The 19,250-nt window shown below is 49.8% G+C and overlaps 1 protein-coding gene across 18 annotated transcripts in view; it reads right to left on the minus strand.

Annotated features, from left to right (window-relative positions):
- The window catches only part of celf4 (CUGBP, Elav-like family member 4), a 127,542-nt gene that overhangs the window by 79,958 nt on the left and 28,334 nt on the right, over nt 1-19,250 (minus strand). For all 18 annotated transcript variants that reach the window (XM_061262241.1, XM_061262239.1, XM_061262238.1 and 15 more), the window contains exon 2: nt 12,622-12,704. In XM_061262241.1, the coding sequence (XP_061118225.1) occupies nt 12,622-12,704 (83 nt within the window). The remainder of the gene's footprint in view (nt 1-12,621; nt 12,705-19,250) is intronic.

The raw sequence follows: 19,250 nt of genomic DNA on the forward strand, positions 1-19,250 counted from the left end.
TGAAGTATAACACCAGGCTTTATACCAGGTGAAGTATAACACACAGGTTTTATACCAGGTGAACACACAGGTTTTATACCAGGTGAAGTATAACACACAGGTTTTATACCAGGTGAAGTATAACACACAGGTTTTATACCAGGTGAACACACAGGTTTTATACCAGGTGAAGTATAACACACAGGTGTTATACCAGATGAACACACAGGTTTTATACCAGGTGAACACACAGGTGTTATACCAGGTGAAGTATAACACACAGGTTTTATACCAGGTGAACACACAGGTTTTATACCAGGTGAACACACAGGTTTTATACCAGGTGAAGTATAACACACAGGTTTTATACCAGGTGAACACACAGGTTTTATACCAGGTGAAGTATAACACACAGGTTTTATACCAGGTGAACACACAGGTTTTATACCAGGTGAAGTATAACACACAGGTGTTATACCAGGTGAACACACAGGTTTTATACCAGGTGAACACACAGGTTTTATACCAGGTGAAGTATAACACACAGGTGTTATACCAGGTGAACACACAGGTTTTATACCAGGTGAACACACAGGTTTTATACCAGGTGAAGTATAACACACAGGTTTTATACCAGGTGAAGTATAACACACAGGTTTTATACCAGGTGAAATATAACACACAGGTTTTATACCAGGTGAACACACAGGTTTTATACCAGGTGAACACACAGGTTTTATACCAGGTGAAGTATAACACACAGGTTTTATACCAGGTCAAGTATAACACACAGGTTTTATACCAGGTGAAATATAACACACAGGTTTTATACCAGGTGAACACACAGGTTTTATACCAGGTGAAGTATAACACACAGGTTTTATACCAGGTGAAGTATAACACACAAGTTTTATACCAGGTGAAATATAACACACAGGTTTTATACCAGGTGAACACCCAGGTGTGATGAGTTATGAAGTGCGGGGGTTTTGAGGCGGGCTCGATGCAGGCGGGGCTGTGCAGGTGACAGAAAGTTGTCAGTGACGGAGCGCTCGTTGGGTAGTGGTGGGAGCCTCCCCGGGTTCCGCCAGCTGCAGTGTGGCGGGTGGCGGGTGTGGAGGGGGGGCGGGGGGGATTGATTTGGGCTGCGGGTGCTCGCGGGACCTGGCAGATCCATTTCTCCGGGCCGGGCGTGCGCCAGGGGCCCGGGATTGATGTCGGTACGCCAACATTTCCATCTTTTTCACATCATCGGGCCAATTTGTTTGAGCGCCCGCTGCAGCCCCAACCGAATCAGACCTCTGGGTGTGCCACGGTGCAGGTGCAGGGCGTGGGCAGGGAGAGGCGTAATCACCGTCCCGCTCTGTGACATAGACCCCTGCCCCCCGAATCTACGTCCACAGAACAGCTTTCGCCTTCTGTCACCCCTGGCAGACTTGTTGGGAGGGAATGAGGGAAATCAGGGGTGTACGCTTGGATAAACGAGAGATGAGTCTGGCTTCGTGAATATCGTCGTTATCATGGCTTCCGAGGAGAGGGAGAGCGACCGTTCACTGCACGGAGAATGATGTGGTAAAAATCCCTAACCACGGGAACGTCCTCCCAATGAAATAACAAAAGAACAGAATTTGAGGACTTCAGCGGAGAACGGAGAGAGACAGAGAGAGGCAGATGAGAGGGAGGGGGACGGTGTGCAGAATAGCAGAGCTTGTTTAATTCATCAAAACCAGCCTAACAGAGAGCTCTAGTGTTAAACTTTTATGGAAAGTGCCATAAAGTCCTGATATAACATGGTGAAGAGAGGGGAAAGGGGGGGTGGAACAGCAGTGAACAGGGCCCTGACCAGGCTGCAGCCTTATCAGATTGCGCCAATTGCCCGGTGCCCTCAATTGGCCGGCTCCCTGATAGGCCGGCTCGTCTGATTGGCTGGTCGATCTGACAGGCCCGTGGGCCGTTTCAGAGCTTTAATGGTTACCAGATGACAGGATGAAGAAGCCTTCCAAGGTTCCTGTTTCAGCAACAGACAGGTCGCACTTCACAAACGGCCCATGTGGCTGAACCGCGGGCATGAGGTGTTGTAAAACACGGGCAGGGAGCTCTGAGCGGTGAGGGGCGCTCACATTCCGCTCTTCACTCTCTGAGTGATTCTGCAGACGCCCTTAACGTGGCGGAAAGACACGGCAGCAACAGGCTGCATGCTGGGAAGTGTCTGTGCCATCTGCCCGCCGAATCTCACTCTGTTCCCGTTACCCCACGAAGCTCGCTCTCCCCCCGTTACCCCACGAAGCTCCTCTCCCCCCGTTACCCCACGAAGCTCCTCTCTCTCCCCGTTACCCCACGAAGCTCCTCTCTCTCCCCGTTACCCCACGAAGCTCCTCTCTCTCGCCCGGTTACCGCGCCGACGCTCGCTCTCCCCCGTTACCGCGCCGACGCCTCATCTCCCCGGCGCCGCTCCATGGCCTCCATTAGGCGCGGCGAGGCCATGCATCTCTGGCGATCATTTACTCGCCGAGGCAATTAGGGGGCCCCCCGACGCCGCGGCGGGGGGAGGGCCGGGCCCGCGTTTTAATCACTGGCAGTAATTAGTTTCTCCAAACTGTATCATTAGCTATCTGTCCCACCACGTCTTCTCAGCAAGCCCCCGAAGAGATGACGGGAAAAAAGCATCATCCGGACAGCGAAGGATCCGGGAGACGCCACGTTCCCGTCCGGAAACATTACAAGGTTGTCCCGCCAGAGCCTGATCCATCACGGCGACCCCCCGCACCCCCGCTTTGCCACGCACTCGTTTTTTTCACCTCTGACGCTGCGACACTGATTCATAATCGCACGCCGCTCCAAGTGCAGCCTTGCCAAAGTTGCGCAAGCGACTCAGTTTGGCCCATTTTTAACTTGAGTTTAGGGGATTAGAGAAAGGGGGGGGGGGAGGGGGTTGAAACTGGACATCATCGCACTTTGTCTCCAAAAAGGGGGCTCGGAGGTCAAAGGTCAAGGTTCTTCCCAAAAACCTATTTCAGCTGAGACCATACCACACCTTTCCCTGGGGTTTCATTTCAAAAAGATAAAGAGAATATTAAAGAGAGATCAAATTTTAGCAAAGCTCGAGTTTCGTATCATGTAGGATATACACTCTGTGAGCAGTGAGCACTCTATTAGGTATTTATTAGACTTATTTATTTGACTTATTGCTCTTTTGCTGCTGAAGCCTATCCACTAAGAGGTTTGATGTGTTGTGTGTTCAGAGATGCTCTTCTGCATACCACTGTTGTAATGTGTGGTTATTTGCTTCACTGTCGCCTTCCTCTCAGCTTTGACCAGCCTGGCCCTTCTCCTCTGACCTCTATCAATAACAACAAGTTTTTTGTTTTTCGCACCATTCTCTGCAATCTCTATAGACTGTTCTGTGCATGAAAGACATCACCAGTTTCTGAGATACTCTAACCACCTTGTCTGGCACCAACAATAATTTTATGGTCAAAGTCACTTAGATCAAATTTCTTCCCCAATTTTTTCTCTTCAGAAAGGCTTCCATTTCATTTGCCTAATTCACAGAAAAACAAGAGGGGAGATCGAAGGCAAGACTGGAAAGAACACACTAGTGCAGGGGTCAGCAACCCTGGTCCTGGAGAGCCACGGGGTGTGCTAGCTTTGTTGTTACTCAGCCCTTAATTGATCAATTGAAGCAATCGATTAGTCAGTTAACTGGCTCACCTGGTTTCTTGGGTATGAATCAGTTGCTGGTATTAAGGCGAAAACAAAAACCAGCACACCCTGTGGCTCTCCAGGACCAGGGTTGCCGACCCCTGCACTAGTGGCACACACACACGCACCACATCATCAAGAGGTTCAGCTGTTTTTCAGACCAAATGTCAGAATGGGGCAGAAATGTCATCTAAGTGACATTGACTGTGGAATGATTGTTGGTGCCTGACAGGGTGCATGCACAACAGTATCTAGAGTCTAGAATGGTGCAAATAACAAAGAACATCCAGTGAGCAGCAGTTTTGAGGGCAAAAACGTGTCGTTAATGAGAGAGGTCAGAGGAGAAGGGCCAGACTGGTCAAAGCTGACAGGAAGGTGACAGTAGCTGAAATAACCACACATTATAACAGTGTTATGCAGAAGAGTATCTCTAATTAAGTCTAATTAATACCTAATAAAGTGCTCACTGAGTGTACACATTTCATCATGTTCAGTTGACTTCAGTGTGCTTGACTGTTTAGATTTGTTTGTTCTTGTTCAGCCCAAAAACTAGCTCTCCTCTTGATTGATGTTGGGTCAAGTGGTGTCCAGCTAACCACCCCTAACCGTAACAACTAAACCAGGCAGAGGGGGAACAACTTTTCAGAAGGACTAATATGCTGCCCCGGTTTTAGAGCAAAATACCACAAGCAATTATCCTGCGTTGGTTTGTTGAACACAGCAAACAAAGCGAGTTGGACATACTCAGTGAATTCTGTTGGTGCAGAGATCTACCGGGTAAAATACCATATTTTTTTCATAATGGATGAGCAAATGAGCAAGCAAACCATGCGTGAGACAGCCGAACAGGAGGGTATTTTAGGAAGCAAACCGCAGAGCATGTTAGCCCTCGCTAACTGAGCTGGGCTGTTGCAAGCAGGGATTTTTGGGACAGCCTACCCAAGTTAAGACCCAGGGACCCAGGGATGTTTTGGTCTGCGCTTCCCAAGCATTTTTCAAATGACACTCACAAGGGTCAGTTAAGCGCCATGTCCTTTCTTGTTTTAGTTTTTTTTCTGGGGTTTATTTTTAAAAACTTAAAAAACATTTTTTTTATCTGAAATTCCATTAAGATATGCATTTTAAATGATAACTGCCAGTTTGCCAGAGAGCAAAAAGCTTAAGATTAATCTCTCTCATCTTCCTGGTACTGTGCCGTGTCAAAAGGAAAGGCAAAACACAGGTCACTGAAAAGCAGATGTATACTGTCGGTCTATGGTGACATGATGGAAGCTAAATTATGATATTGATATTGTTCGATTATCGCCTCTTAACTGACGCACATATTTACAGATGAGAGTGAATCCTGTGAGTCTAAAGATACAGCAAAAGTAATGTGCCTGAAAATGTGTAATTGTGTAAGATAATCTTTCTCTCGATGAAAATTGATGCTCTGGAATTGCTTTTGCCTAAAAGGTTAAAGTATATTTAAATAATTTCCCTTCATATCAATCTCATGTGAAAGCAGTTGATTGGCCTTCTCTGGTACTGAAGTGATGATGAATATCATTTTAATTGGTTTAAAGCTTTTTGAAATATGATTAATGAAATCATAAGTTCCTTTCAAATGACACATTCAGATATCCAGCTGTTCTACATGAAAACCAAAACTCAGTCCAAAGGAATTATCACTACTTCATTTCAAATGTTTTGTAAGCCGATGATGTTTTAATAAAAAAAACAAAAATAATAATATAAGACCTTTGCAGGGTATTTGTCAAAAATGTGTTATTACTTAACACGGGTCTTCTCTTTGACGTGACGCAGGATTTAAAACACGCTAAAAGTGACATAGACGCAGTACAAAATAACAGGCCGGGGAAATCCTGTTGTGCTTGATATCTCAGAAATGGCTGTAACATTACCCGCACACAACACCCCTGCTGTCTCAGCGCAGAGACCCCGCGCGGCCGTCCGTGGTGCCGATGTTAAGAGGCCGGAGTTTGGGCACGGCGGGGAAGGCGTGGAAGGATCCGGAACCCCGTCCGGAGCCCATCGATCGGCGCCCGGCCGCAGCTGGGGCAGATTGCGATTGAGAAGCGACCTGTAATGCAATTACTGCCCGGTCCGAGGCCGGGGCGGCCATCAATTATTAAAAGCCGCTCGGACTGCCCCTCCTCCCCGCCCCCCACCCCCCGCCGCTCCGCCCGCTCCCGCTACGCCAGCGGCCGGGCTAGCCGCCGCGCCGGGGAACGGGATTACCTGAAGAACAGACGCTGGAAAGAGCACCCTGCTGGATGAAGGTTAGGGAACGGGCGAGGCGTGGGCGCGGGGCGGGGGGAAGCGGCTCTCAGGCGGGCGAGGCGTGGGCGCGGGGGGTGATGCGGCTCTCAGGCCGGCGAGGCGTGGGCGCGGGGCGGGGGGAAGCGGCTCTCAGGCCGGCGGGCGTGTGCGGGGCTGTTCGCACGCTGCGGCTGAACCGGTGACAGCTGCATTAATCAGAGCCGCGCCGGCAGCCCTGGCCTTGGTCAAGCGCTGCGCTGAGGAGCTGGCCTACATTCACACAGGAGCGCCCGCCGTCAGATGACTGCGGTGATATTTTACTCCCCCGACCGCGACACCCCCCCCACAGCTCCCTGCTCTCAGACCGCACCGTGCGCCCCTTACCTCCACAGTACTGCTCCCCCTCACCCCCCACCTCCACAGTACTGCTCCCCCTCACCCCCCACCTCCACAGTACTGCTCCCCCTCACCCCCCACCTCCACAGTACTGCTCCCCCTCACCCCCCACCTCCACAGTACTGCTCCCCCTCACCCCTCACCTCCACAGTACTGCTCCCCCTCACCCCTCACCTCCACAGTACTGCTCCCCCTCACCCCCCACCCCTCACCTCCACAGTACTGCTCCCCCTCACCCCCCACCCCCCACCTCCACAGTACTGCACCCCCTCACCCCCCACCCCTCACCTCCACAGTACTGCTCCCCCTCACCCCTCACCCCTCACCTCCACAGTACTGCTCCCCCTCACCCCCCACCCCCCACCTCCACAGTACTGCTCCCCCTCACCCCCCACCCCCCACCTCCACAGTACTGCTCCCCCTCACCCCTCACCCCTCACCTCCACAGTACTGCTCCCCCTCACCCCCCACCCCCCACCTCCACAGTACTGCTCCCCCTCACCCCCCACCCCCCACCTCCACAGTACTGCACCCCCTCACCCCCTCACCCCCCATCTCCACAGTACTGCTCCCCCTCACCCCCCACCCCTCACCCCCCACCTCCACAGTACTGCTCCCCCTCACCCCCCACCTCCACAGTACTGCTCCCCCTCACCCCCCACCTCCACAGTACTGCTCCCCCTCACCCCTTACCTCCACAGTACTGCTCCCCCTCACCCCCCATCTCCACAGTACCCCACACCCCCCACCCCTCACCCCCCACCTCCACAGTAACACACACCCCACACCTCTCAACCCCCACCTCCGCAGGAAGCGCTTAGCAGTTAGCGCTTAGCGCTTAGCGCTCAGCTTTTAGCGGTATCGGGCGTGGCTGGGAGTTCGAAGCAGAAGCCGTGGAAGTTGGTCGCACCGATGATCGATGGCAGGGATTTGTTTATCTCTTTTCATGGCCGGTGCGCTATCTTAGAGGTTGGGTTAGTGCAAAAAACGCTGTCCCATAAGTCCTCCGGATGGGCTGCAACATGAAGACACCACGTGCCTCCTATCCAAACCTAATCCCCCCTCTCTCCCTCTTTCTCTCAAGGCTGTGCCTTTGTACCCGACTGTTTCCATCCCTCCATCCCTTTTTCTCATTGTGTTCCCCCCTTCATCACCATCCTTCCTCTCTCTGAGCTGACTGTGCTCGATTAGGTAAAATGTATCACTTTCCACACGTCTGTACTGTTGAGACTGCAAGAATTTCCTCTGGCTGAGAGTGACGAGACTGTGTGTAAATGTGTGGGTGCTCATCTGAGTACTCAGAGAGGCCAAACGCACAGTCAAGCAGGAGGGCCTGCGTGATGGAAATGGGTGTGCGCATGTGTGTGTGTGTGAGTGTTTTTGGCTGTGTGCTTATGTGCTGGTGCGAGTGTGTGTGTATGGTATGAGTGTGTGTGTGTGTGTGTGTGTGTGTGTGCATGTGTATGGTGTGTGTGTATGTTGTGAGTGTGTGCGTGTGTGTTTCTGTGTGTGTGGTAGGAGTGTGTGGGTGTGTGTGTGTGCACGCGTGCTTGGTGTGTGTGTACTGTGTGGTGTGCATGTGTGTCTGTGTGTGACGCACTGGACAGAGTGTGTACCTCTCAGCGCAGTGTTCTATTGCATGGCTCGATGGCACCCGTGTGTCTGCCGCCCCCCTCCCCCCCCCCCCCTCATTCTGCACTCTTACCACTTCAAATCAATGAGGAGAGGAGCTCTGCTGGAGGAGGGGTCCTTCACAGCCACACGTCCTACTAAAGCAGTCTATTACACGAGTGTGTGACACACATCTGCACATACGTCAAGCACATCGCGGCCGGGTCACACCTGGGGTGAGGGTTCCTCCGGCCGACCCTGCTAGCGGTAGCAAGTCCTGTTACGCTCGGAGGCCGTCTGCAGGTTCTTGTGTCTGCCATACCTTTTTCCCAGCTGTGTGCTGCACGTCTCCGACCTACCTAAGCCCCTAATGCTCGTGGCCTTATGGCGCTCTGTCACCCCATCCCCCCTCTCTCATCTCCCCTTCTCAGGATTGGGCCGCTCTGGATCCAGACGCGGGCAGTTGGGTGAGTCTCCTGGCACAGGGCCGGACCCCCCGCCCCCCGCCCTCCCCTCCTGTACTGCTAAACAGGCGCCGTGCCAAAATCAATAAACCGCTCAGATGCATCAAACTGCAGTGAGAGTCTGAGCCTGCCAAAGTTATAATTAATATTATGTACGTAGCAGCATGAAGAGGTGTGGAGCAGACCACGGTGGTGTGGAGTGGTACAAAGCCACACGGAGCAGTATGAAGCACTGAGGAGTGGTATTATGAAGTAGTATGGAGTGGTACAGAGTGGTACAGAGTGATACGGAGAGGTACAGAGTGGTACAGAGTGATACGGAGAGGTATATAGTGGTACAGAGTGGTACAGAGAGGTACAGAGTGGTACAGACAGGTACAGAGTGGTACAGACAGGTACAGAGTGGTACAGAGTGGTACAGAGAGGTACAGAGTGGTACAGAGAGGTACAGAGTTGTACAGAGAGGTACATAGAGGTACAGAGTTGTACAGAGTGGTACAGAGTGGTACAGAGAGGTACAGAGAGGTACAGAGTGGTACAGAGAGGTACAGAGAGGTACAGAGTGGTACAGAGAGGTACAGAGTGGTACAGAGTGCTACAGAGCATTATAAGTTTGTCACAAGGCAGTTATGGCTATCTGTCCAAACCAGTCATGGAAACGCATTACAGCTTATGTCAAAACTCATAATACTGTATGCTATACATTTTCTGAAACAGATTCTAAAGAACTGTGTTATAATATTTTTACAATTTTTTTGCTGAATGTATTACATCAGTATTCTGACATTGTTCCTAAACTGTAATATACTGTTATGTCACACTTATAAATATAACAGTCAGTCTAAACTTGTAGACTTCATGGCAGGGCCGCCAAATCCTGTCAGTTTTTTTCATAATCAACAGCTAGGTTCTACAGTAGATCCCTTGTTAAGCTGTATTAGTAAAAATGAGGTGTGCCAAATTATGGATGAAATGAATGCCTACAGGACAGTAGATCACCAAGGACAGAGCTGGGCAGCCCTGCTTTATGGTGTGCAGTTCAAGCCAGGCCATATTTTCTATTTATTAATTATAAAAAGCCAATTTGTGGTCCACAGGAGAAGTGATTGGTTGGAGGTAGCTCAAGTTCAAACCGAGCCCACGGCCTTTTTGTGACAGATTTATAAACCTCTTCTCGGTGCAATCAGAAAAGGTCTCAGAGAAAACACTCAACACAACCCCCTCTAATGCAACCCGCAACTGTCTGAGAGTTCTGCACCGGGCACTGAGGAAGAGGAAGAGGAAGATGAAGATGAAGGGGTGACATGGCTCAGGCAGTAAGAGCAGTCGTCTGGCAGTCGGAGGGTTGCCGGTTCGATCCCCCGTCCGGGCTGTGTCGAAGTGTCCCTGAGCAAGACACCTAACCCCCAAATGCTCCTGACGAGCTGGTCGGCGCCTCGCATGGTAGCCAATCGTCGTTGGTGTGTGAGTGTGTGTATGAATGGGTGAATGGAGAAGCATCAATTGTACAGCGCTTTGGATAAAGGCGCTATATAAATGCCGACCATTACCAGAAGGAGATGAGGGCCAGGGCTGAGTGGAGCAGGGGGGGGGGGGGGGTAAGATACCTGGAACAAGAGTATATGATACTGTATGCAGTACTGAGCAGAAGTCCTAGGCACATATAAAAAAATGTTTAAGATGCTTTCAAAAATAATAAAATGAGCAGCTTCAATATCACATAATTCTTCAATAAAGAGCAGTGAATGGTTAAAAACTGAATCAAATCAATATTTGTTGTGACCCCCCTTCACCTTTAAAACTGCAACAATTCTCTCTGGTACACTTCCTGCAGTTTTATAAACAATCAGCTCGTAGGTTGTTGCATGTTGGAGAACTTGGCAGAACAAAGTGCAGACTTTGGCTGTCTCGCTTGCATTAGACTCTGCAGGTAATCCCGGACAGCTTTGATCAAGTCTTGATCTGTAGTTTAATATGTTACTTTATTTGGCGAAATACAAAAAGAATCTCTGTAATATATAGCTTTTTTTTGAGAGATCTCAAATTTGTTTGGAAATCTCAAATTTGTTATTTTCTACTGACACACAAATATACAAAAAAAAGATATTAAATGATATAGGGTGCCTAAGACTTTTGCACAGTACTGTTTATCAAAAAGAGAAGTCTGGAGCACATGCAGAACTGATGCGCTTTGATGCTACAGCATCTTCATCAGTCATAACGTGTGTAAACATAACACACCAGCAGTGCTGTACGTCCGCTGAACGGCACACAGCCCGCGTATCTGAGAAACCTCGGTCTGACAAAGCGTCTCCTGACTCTCGTAGCCTCAGTGAGACTTCATCATTGACAGATGAGAGACAGCGAGAGATAGAGCCATCAAACAAAATGGACTCATCTGAAGGAGATATTCAGGGACGCTTGTGTACTGAACCACCCAGCAGAAAACCAAAGCTATAAAAGTTGACTTGAACAAATTGATGTGGAACGCAGAGACAAATATTTTTCGCGGTCCAGGAAAAGCCCGGAATAAGACGATTCTTCCGGTCGATGGCGTCTCCGGGCAGAAAGATCCACATAGGTCACTGTGTACATTTTTTACAAAGAACATTGGTGATCCTACGTACCCTTGGCAGCGCTAAAATCTCTGTTTCTGTCCCAGAAGCTCCCCTCCTACACTTAAATCACAGATCCTCGGGGCTTAGCTTCAGGTTTGGAGCAGGAGGGGTTGGGGGGGGGTTGAGTGGAGCGGTGGTGCTTGGAGGGTGGGGTGGGGGTTAGATGCTCTTGATTTAACTTGAAAAAAAAACATCAAGACAGTCGGTGGAGCGGAAAGAGACTTTCTGAAAGTGGTTCAGCGAAAAACGAAAAAAAACCAAAAGAAAAAAGAAAACCTGCTCCTGCGGATTCTCTTTCTCATCTCTCTCTTCCCAGTTTATCAGTTACGGAGCGAGTCTCTTTGATCTCGGTATCACCTCTCTAAATGCTATCCTGATATGAAAGAACTTCTGTGTTGAAACGGTTCTTCTGCAGTACGATTCCACCTGCGAAATTACACCTGTTTACCGAAAGGCGCGCTCATCATAACCGCCTTTGGCCCGATCAGTCCGACAGTACACACGCAGGCCTCTCGGATGTGACATGAGTCGGATAAATGCGGGGTTTGGAGAGGGGAGGGGAGAGAGGAGGAGCAGCACAGCTTTCAAAACCCTCTGAAGAGCAGCTTTTTTGGAATGTCTAAATGTTCTAGAACCCCATTGCTTTCAACTCCCGGCTGTGATTGTCACATCAGCATTAGAGTGTTCAAATTTATTCTAATCACTCATGTGTGATCTCGCACCATTGAAGGGTTAAAAATGCTTTCAGACACGGCATATAAATACACACTCCCACCCCCAACCTGCACACACACACACGCAAATAAACCTGCCACACGCATACACACATGCCCACACACACACACACACACACATGCACACACACACACACACACACACAAATAAACCTGCCACACGCATACACACATGCACACACAGTAGGGCTACAGTATTTAAAGGGCAGTCTTGCTGTTTTTCCTGCTGGTTCAGTGTCCTTTCCTGGCACAGAGCTCAACAGTGCTAAGAAGAGAGAGAGTGCGTGTTCGAATGTGTAGATATGTGTGTGCGTGTGTGTGTGTATACTGTATGTGTGTGTGCGAGAGTGTGTGTTTGAATGCTGTGTGTGCGTGTGTGTGAATGTGTGGGTATGCGTGTGTGTGTGTGAATACGGGGGTATGCGTGCACGTGTGTGTGTGAATGTGTGGGTATGCCTGTGGCGACATGGCTCAGGCAGTAAGAGCACTCGTCTGGCAGTCGGAGGGTTGCTGGTTCGATCCCCCGCCCGGGCTGTGTCGAAGTGTCCCTGAGCAAGACACCTAACCCTCAAATGCTCCTGACAAGCTGCTCGGATGCCTTGCATGGCGGCCAATTGCCGTCAGTGTGTGAGTGTGTGAGTGTGTGAGTGTGTGAGTGTGTGTATGAATGGGTGAATGAGAAGCATCAATTGTACAGCGCTTTTGCGTTTGTGTGTGAATGCATGGGCATGTGCGTGTGTTTGTGTACTGTATGTGTGTGTGTGTGCGCGCGTGTGTGTGTGTGTGTACTGTATGTGTGTGTGTGTGTGTGTGTGTGTCTACTGTATGAGCGTGTGTGTTTTCCCTGTAACTTACCCCTGGCAAGGTCTTCTGCTCGTGGAGCGCGCTTTGAGCTTTCAGCGCCGAGTCTCTCGCGCAGTAGGTGAGAAAGGCACAGCCTGAGAGAGAGAGAGGAGGAGGGAGAGAGAGGGAGAGAGAGGAGAGAGAGAGAGAGAGGAGGGGGGATTAGGTTAGGATTAGACTCTCAACATGAAGCCTGGTCTCTGCAGTTTGTACTGCTTTATTATGCAGAAGCGTTTGTTTAGAGCGCTCTGTCTCTCTCTCCCCTGTCTCCCTCTCTCTCTCCCTCTATCTCCTGTATTTGTGTTCGTGAGGAGAGGCAGGGCCGGACGCTTTCTGCTTTCTGAGAGAAGGGGAGAGAGAGAGGGAGAGAGAAAGAGAGTGAGAGAGGAGAGAGAGAGCAACAGAGGAGATAGAAGGAGAGGGAGAGAGACTGACAGGTGACAGAGTTTTACATGGATATAAGAACAGACAGTTAAACACAGAGGAGTTGAAACCTCTGGACGGCAGGTTTGGAGCGAGTCACGTGACCTCTGCATTCCCCGGCAGAAACACGTCCCCAGAGCCCAGCGACTACAGCTGCACTGTGTGTAACAGGTCTCCAGACCGTCTGGAATCTCCCACAGGTGGAAGCACAGCTCTAGGCCTCCAAGGTACATCTCTTTCCATAGGTAGAGGTGGAAAGTCCAGGGGTCAGAAAGTAAAAGTGCTGCCATGTGTTTCTTCCACCCATGAACTCAAGCCAGCTCATTTCACCTATTATTGACAGTATTCCCCTCTCTGTTCCTGGATGAAAATGTGTGAGGATGAGCAGGTGGAACAGAACGCAGGTGAGGACATTTACTTTTGGAACCTGGATGTTCTATCACAGTCCATAGGGGTTCTAACCATAATATGTTCGATCCGAGGACATGAAATGATCGTACTGTGACTGAAAGCCGCTGCTTGAGCTGCAGGAATGAGCCTGAATGAGTCAGAAACATCCCTGTGACTCCTGGGCTTCTGTTGTACTGGAAGTAAGGCTTAAGGCCTGCTTAAATCTGCACTTCTCCGATTCTGGAAGCACATCCCCTGACCTCTTACCCCCTAGGGTGGGAGCTGGTATTAGGGCCTGGGTTTTTGGGGCCAGGTATGGGATACCCATTGGGGCCACAGCTGCAAGGCTGGCTCAAGCGGTAAGAGCAGTTGTCTGGCAGTCGGAGGGTTGCCGGTTCGATCCCCCACCCGGGCTGTGTCGAAGTGTCCCTGAGCAAGACACCAAACACCTAAATGCTCCTGACGAGCTGGTTGGTGCCTTGCCTCGCAACCAATCGCTGTTGGTGTTTGAGTGTGTGTATAAATGGATGAATCAGAAGTACGAATTATACAGCGCTTTGGATAATGGAACTGTCTAAATACCAATTACAGCTGGGCTTCTCATGACTCTAAAACACCCTTTCCCACCATTAACCCATATTTTACTAAAGATAAAATGTTAGCAAAGGTCATTTTGTTTGGTGTAGAAAGGTGAATGTTTGTATGAGTATCCTAATGGAATGCAAGTATCATTTTTAAAAACATTTCTACCATGCCTTAAATGGTAGTCAAAGTTCACGTTCTGCAAAAATGGCTAAATTGGTAAGGACATAGGTTACCTACAAAAACGTTCTTGCACAGCTAAACTTCAACATCTGACACATCTGACTATAGCAGTATGCAGTGCAACCAAAGCACCCTGCTATGATGTAACCATTTTGATATATTATTATGTAATACGCTCTCTCTCTCTCTCTCTCTCTCTCTCTCTCTCTCTCTCACACTGTCTCTGTATGAGTCGACTTGCAGTGGGAATACAGAGGAAACAGCTTTGTAGCTAAATCTGGCGCGTCATTGACACAGTTGCTGATACGGTGATTCCTGTGCGTCGTGCCTTTTAACTAAATAAAGCAAAATAAATAACAAGGGAGTCGAAAGGGAAGAGAGCCCCACCCCCCGTGGGGGGACGGCTGCTTTCAGTCCGTCACCTTCCACTGCGCGCTTAAAGGTAAACAAAACCCGCGCCCACATTCAATCAACATCCGCCCTGTAAACTCCAGCACACGCAAGCATTACACCGCAAAAAACTAAAAATAAGCCAATGTCTTATATTTAGACTTAAAATCTTATTTCTATGACTTTTTGTTTTGCTAAATAAGACAAAAATATTGCCAGTGAGGTGCGAAAAGTTTCGCTCATTCCAAGATTTGCCAATGAGGTAAGAAAATTTCACTTATCAAGCAAACTAACTTAAACAGGATGATATTTTCTATTTGAAAGAAAGTAGCAATATTTTAAGCGTCATTACTAAAACACAAGACTAAAACACTTTTACAGGGTACACTAAATTCACAAGCTTGGCTTGTTTTTCTAGTGGCTTTTTTTGTTACCAGTTGGTGAAAGTTAAGGACAAATGTGGGTTGAAGGCCAGGGACAGGGTTGTTGTGACTGTACCGGTCCACACCGGCAAGGAGTCCTCTGTGTGCTTGTCATTTTCGGGGAGCGGAGTTTGGGTGTTCCTGCCACGGTCGGGTGTATCGGCTGCAGCCGCAGCGACGCGTTGGCGGATGGGGGGGCGGGGGGTTTGGGTTGGGGGGGGTGCAGGTTCTGCATTGATTAAGCTCCAGCCTGTTTGGGATGGGTGCCAGGCCCTGATGGTTTAATAGGTTATATTTATTGGAGCAGAGCGCAAACGATGTGCGGATTGATCTGGCGAGAGGAGGCAGAGAGCTCTGGGGGGGGGGGGGGGTCGGGGACGGTCAGGAGGGTGAAGGGACAGAGGATGAAGCCGCAGCCTGGGGGGGGGGTCGGGGAAGGTCAGGAGGGTGGAGGGACAGAGGATGAAGCTGCAGCCTGGGGGGGGGGTCGGGGGGGGTCAGGAGGGTGGAGGGACAGAGGATGAAGCCGCAGCCTGGGGGGGGGGGTCGGGGACGCAGTCAGGAGGGTGGAGGGACAGAGGATGAAGCCGCAGCCTGGGGGGGGGCGGGGGTGGGGGGGGGGTTCTCCAGAGCCGATCGACCGGAGGGACGGTCACGTTGAGAAAGGCCCACAGCGTGAGTCAGCACTTTTTTTTCAGCGACAGTTATTCTCTCTCCGTTCACCCTGGACCTGTCCTCTCTCTTCCTCTCTCTCTCTCTCTCTCTCTCTCTCTCACACACACACTACAGAGGTATTCCATTTTCTAGAGGGATCATATTAATGTGTTAATGAGGTACATCAATCTTTATTTTTAACCACCTGTGTTCAGTTGCAAGTGGCAGTTGCAAATAACACTGACTATGCCTCACAACTGAAGCAGCACGTCAAATCAGTCACGCTGTTATTAAGACCACTGCTAACTGCAACATTCATAAAGGTTCAAGGATAGGCAAAGTTGTTGCCCAGGTTACCAGGATGCCAGAAACATTAAAAACTCCAAGATCAATGATCCACCAAGGTACTATCCATGTAATTTATGTCGCTTAGCAAACAACATTTCGGAGTGGGCCTTTAAGACAGAGAAGCCACCCATGAAACTTTCAGATCAACTTGTTCCATGGCAGAAAACTGAAGGCTATAAAAAGATTGGCAGTGAGGCTTCCTAGGAGCACCATTAAGTCTGCTGCAACAAAATGGATGAAAATACAACAAAACCCCAGATGCCATCAAGACCAGGCCGTCCTACAAACAGAGAGACCGGACGAGAAGGTTGATGGTCGAGAAGCCAGCGAGATCACTGAGCTGCAGAGCTGATTGGTCGAAATGGGAGAAACCTGGAGAAGAATCACATGGCAATCCAGTCCATAGAGGTTGGCTCCGGACTGAGACCCAAACGATGGAGTGCTCTCCTTTGACGTTCGGGTAGAGGAGGGTAGAAACAACAAAGCAACCCTGCATCACCCAGCTTCTAGGTTAATACTGCAGGAAACCCCTTCCCCCTGTTCATGAAGGAACTGCAAGTACAATAATAATGTGGATGGGGATAGGAGAGAGAATGAGAAAGAGAGAGAATGAGAGAATGAGGGCGGATAGAACGGGAGAAAAAGAGACAGAGAGAGGGAGTTGGGGAGAGAAAAGGAGAGAGGGGGCGTCAGGGGGACAGAGGGAGGGGAGAGAAAGAGATAGAGCAAGGAGTAAGGGGAGAGAGTGAGTGTATGAGCAAGAGAGAGAGAGAGAGAGAGAGAGAGAGAGAGAGGGGGGAGAGATAAGATAAGATCACCTGGCTCCTGTGAACACTATCCCCTGTGTCCTACACTCCCAGCTTATCTGAGCCTCTGCAGACACCCTGGAGGGACACAGACCCACTGATAGAAGGAAAAAAGAGAGGGAAAAACGCCAGAAAAAATATAAAAAAGGAAAATAGAAATAGATGTGCAATCCTCACAGGTCCAAATCAAAGAGAGTTTGCCAGAGTTCACAGGAGTTTCTGGCGTAAATGGGAGCGAGAGTGTGGAAAAAACCCGGCTCCAAACATCCCCCCCCAAAAAAAGAGAGAGAAAAAGGTTGAAAATGCTGTTTCAAGTCACTGGCAGTGGGTCACTGTGCGGTCAAATATAATGTAAACCAGGGCTGCCCAACCCTGTTCCTGGAGATCTACCATCCTGTAGGATTTCACTCCGACCCTAACAAAGCACACCTCATTCAACAGCTAGAGCAGGGCTGCCCAACCCTGTTCCTGGAGATCTACCATCCTGGAGGTTCTCACTCCCGCCTTGACAAAGCACACCTCATTCAACAGCTAGAGCAGGGCTGCCCAACCCTGTTCCTGGAGATCTACCATCCTGGAGGTTCTCACTCCTGCCTTGACAAAGCACACCTCATTCAACAGCTAGTGATCCACTTGAGCTGCTATAATAAAGTGTGCAAAATTAAGGTTGAACAAAACCAACAGGACGATAGATCTCCAGGAACCGGGTTGGTCAGCCCTGGTGTACATCATTGAGTTCAACTGAACCCACCTCTGATGTCTTTCTACAGCCTACAGAGGCAGAAGCCCTTGGCTGGGTTCAGTCAGCGTCGCTAGAGCTTTCTGTAGCGTTATTCAAAATTAATAGTAACGTTGAATGTAAATCGATAACTGATTTGCTTTCTGCTTGCAAAGCTTCTGTTTTCATTTCAGGAGCCCCGTAATGGCGTCTGGAGTGATCATAATCGTCGTATCGATCGCTGTTGTTTTTAAACGGCCGGTCGTTCAGAATCGGGCGGCTCGAGCGCAAGAGGCCTGTCAGCTCATTAATATTAATAAAGGGCAGCTGTCACTCAGGTAGAACGGGGGGCTCTGATTGGGAGACGGCGGCAGAGGATAAATGAGACTGTGATGCGTTTGGTTTTAAACGGCTGTTTAAAACTGTCTGTGCGAAAGAGTCTACCGATGCTGACGGCGGTTAAGTAGGCTAATGTTAGACTCTACAAGCTGAGTGGACACTTTCAGGCCCAACATGGCAGCACAAGGTTTTCTCTTTAAAGGGAGCGGGGGAACACGTGACTACCCCTTCCATAAATAGGACACCACAGAGCCTCGGCCGCGTCGTTACCGCGGTTGCGGTTGCCTCGGAAACTGCGATTGACAGCTTCTCCCGGGGCCACTCCAGATCGCGCACGAGCGACTCCCTAGGCCTGAGTCACCGAGTGAACGTCAGGAATCGACGCCCGGCGTCGCTGGACCTGGTGAAAAAGCGCAGGGTCGTGGCGTAGCTTCGTCTGAAAAGCAGCGTGCTCTGTTTGTTCTCGGCCGTTCCTGCGCTCAACTCTTCTGGGTCCCAGCTCCGAAAGGGCTTCCCAGCCCTCGTTTGATTTTATTTTTCAATCTTCTTAAAATATTTAATTGGAAGCAGTACACTCTGATTAAGTAATAGCACGCTTTCCAGTCTGCAATATGAGTTCTGAGAAAAATGTGCCAAAAGATATCTTCAATTATAGTGCTGAGACAAAGTCAGGTTTTTTTTTTTTCTTCTTCTTTTTAATTCAATAAAACACATCTTAAATATTCAGGAGAAGTTTCTGGGCCTAATGAGTCTTCTACCTCGGGTGTGATACTATTCTCGCAGGGGGAAATAGAGCTGAAAAATGGAGGTGATTGCAATTGCAATTGAGTCCAACGCCTGCCCTGGAAGAAAGGCAGGAAAAAGGAAGGCAGAAATAAAGAAACTGGTGCCGTTCACAGACGGGGGGGGGGGGTAAGAAGGAGAACCTTGAGCCGGCATCGCCGGACCTCGTCCCTTAAGATAACACTGCCCTGTCTGATTACAGAGCGCCAAACTCCCTCCTCTGCATATCGACCGGCCGGAGGGGAAGCGGCCCCTTTCTTAGCGTGTGGCGTGAGAAGGATTTACAGAGGAACGCGCCGGTCCGATCGATGGAGGGGGAGACGGCTCGTTAGATACGTCCTGCGGCTGCCCGCCGGGGTGGGGGGGGAGAGACGGCCTGTCCGCAGAGAGGGCCCTGGCCCGCGGGGGGCCCTGGGACACGCGACTAATCCCGTCACCAGGACTTCAGAGTCAGCGCCGTCCCTGGTGGTTCCTTGCAACAAAAAAAACTACAAAAGCAAAAAAAAAAACCCGTGCGGACCGGGATGGGGACCGGGATTTTGTTCTAATTGCTGAGTGCAAGTGTGCACAGACCGGGGCTCTCGCTGACAGACGATCGTTCGG

This window comes from Conger conger, chromosome 12, assembly GCF_963514075.1.
Source record: "Conger conger chromosome 12, fConCon1.1, whole genome shotgun sequence".
Lineage (NCBI taxonomy): Eukaryota > Metazoa > Chordata > Actinopteri > Anguilliformes > Congridae > Conger > Conger conger.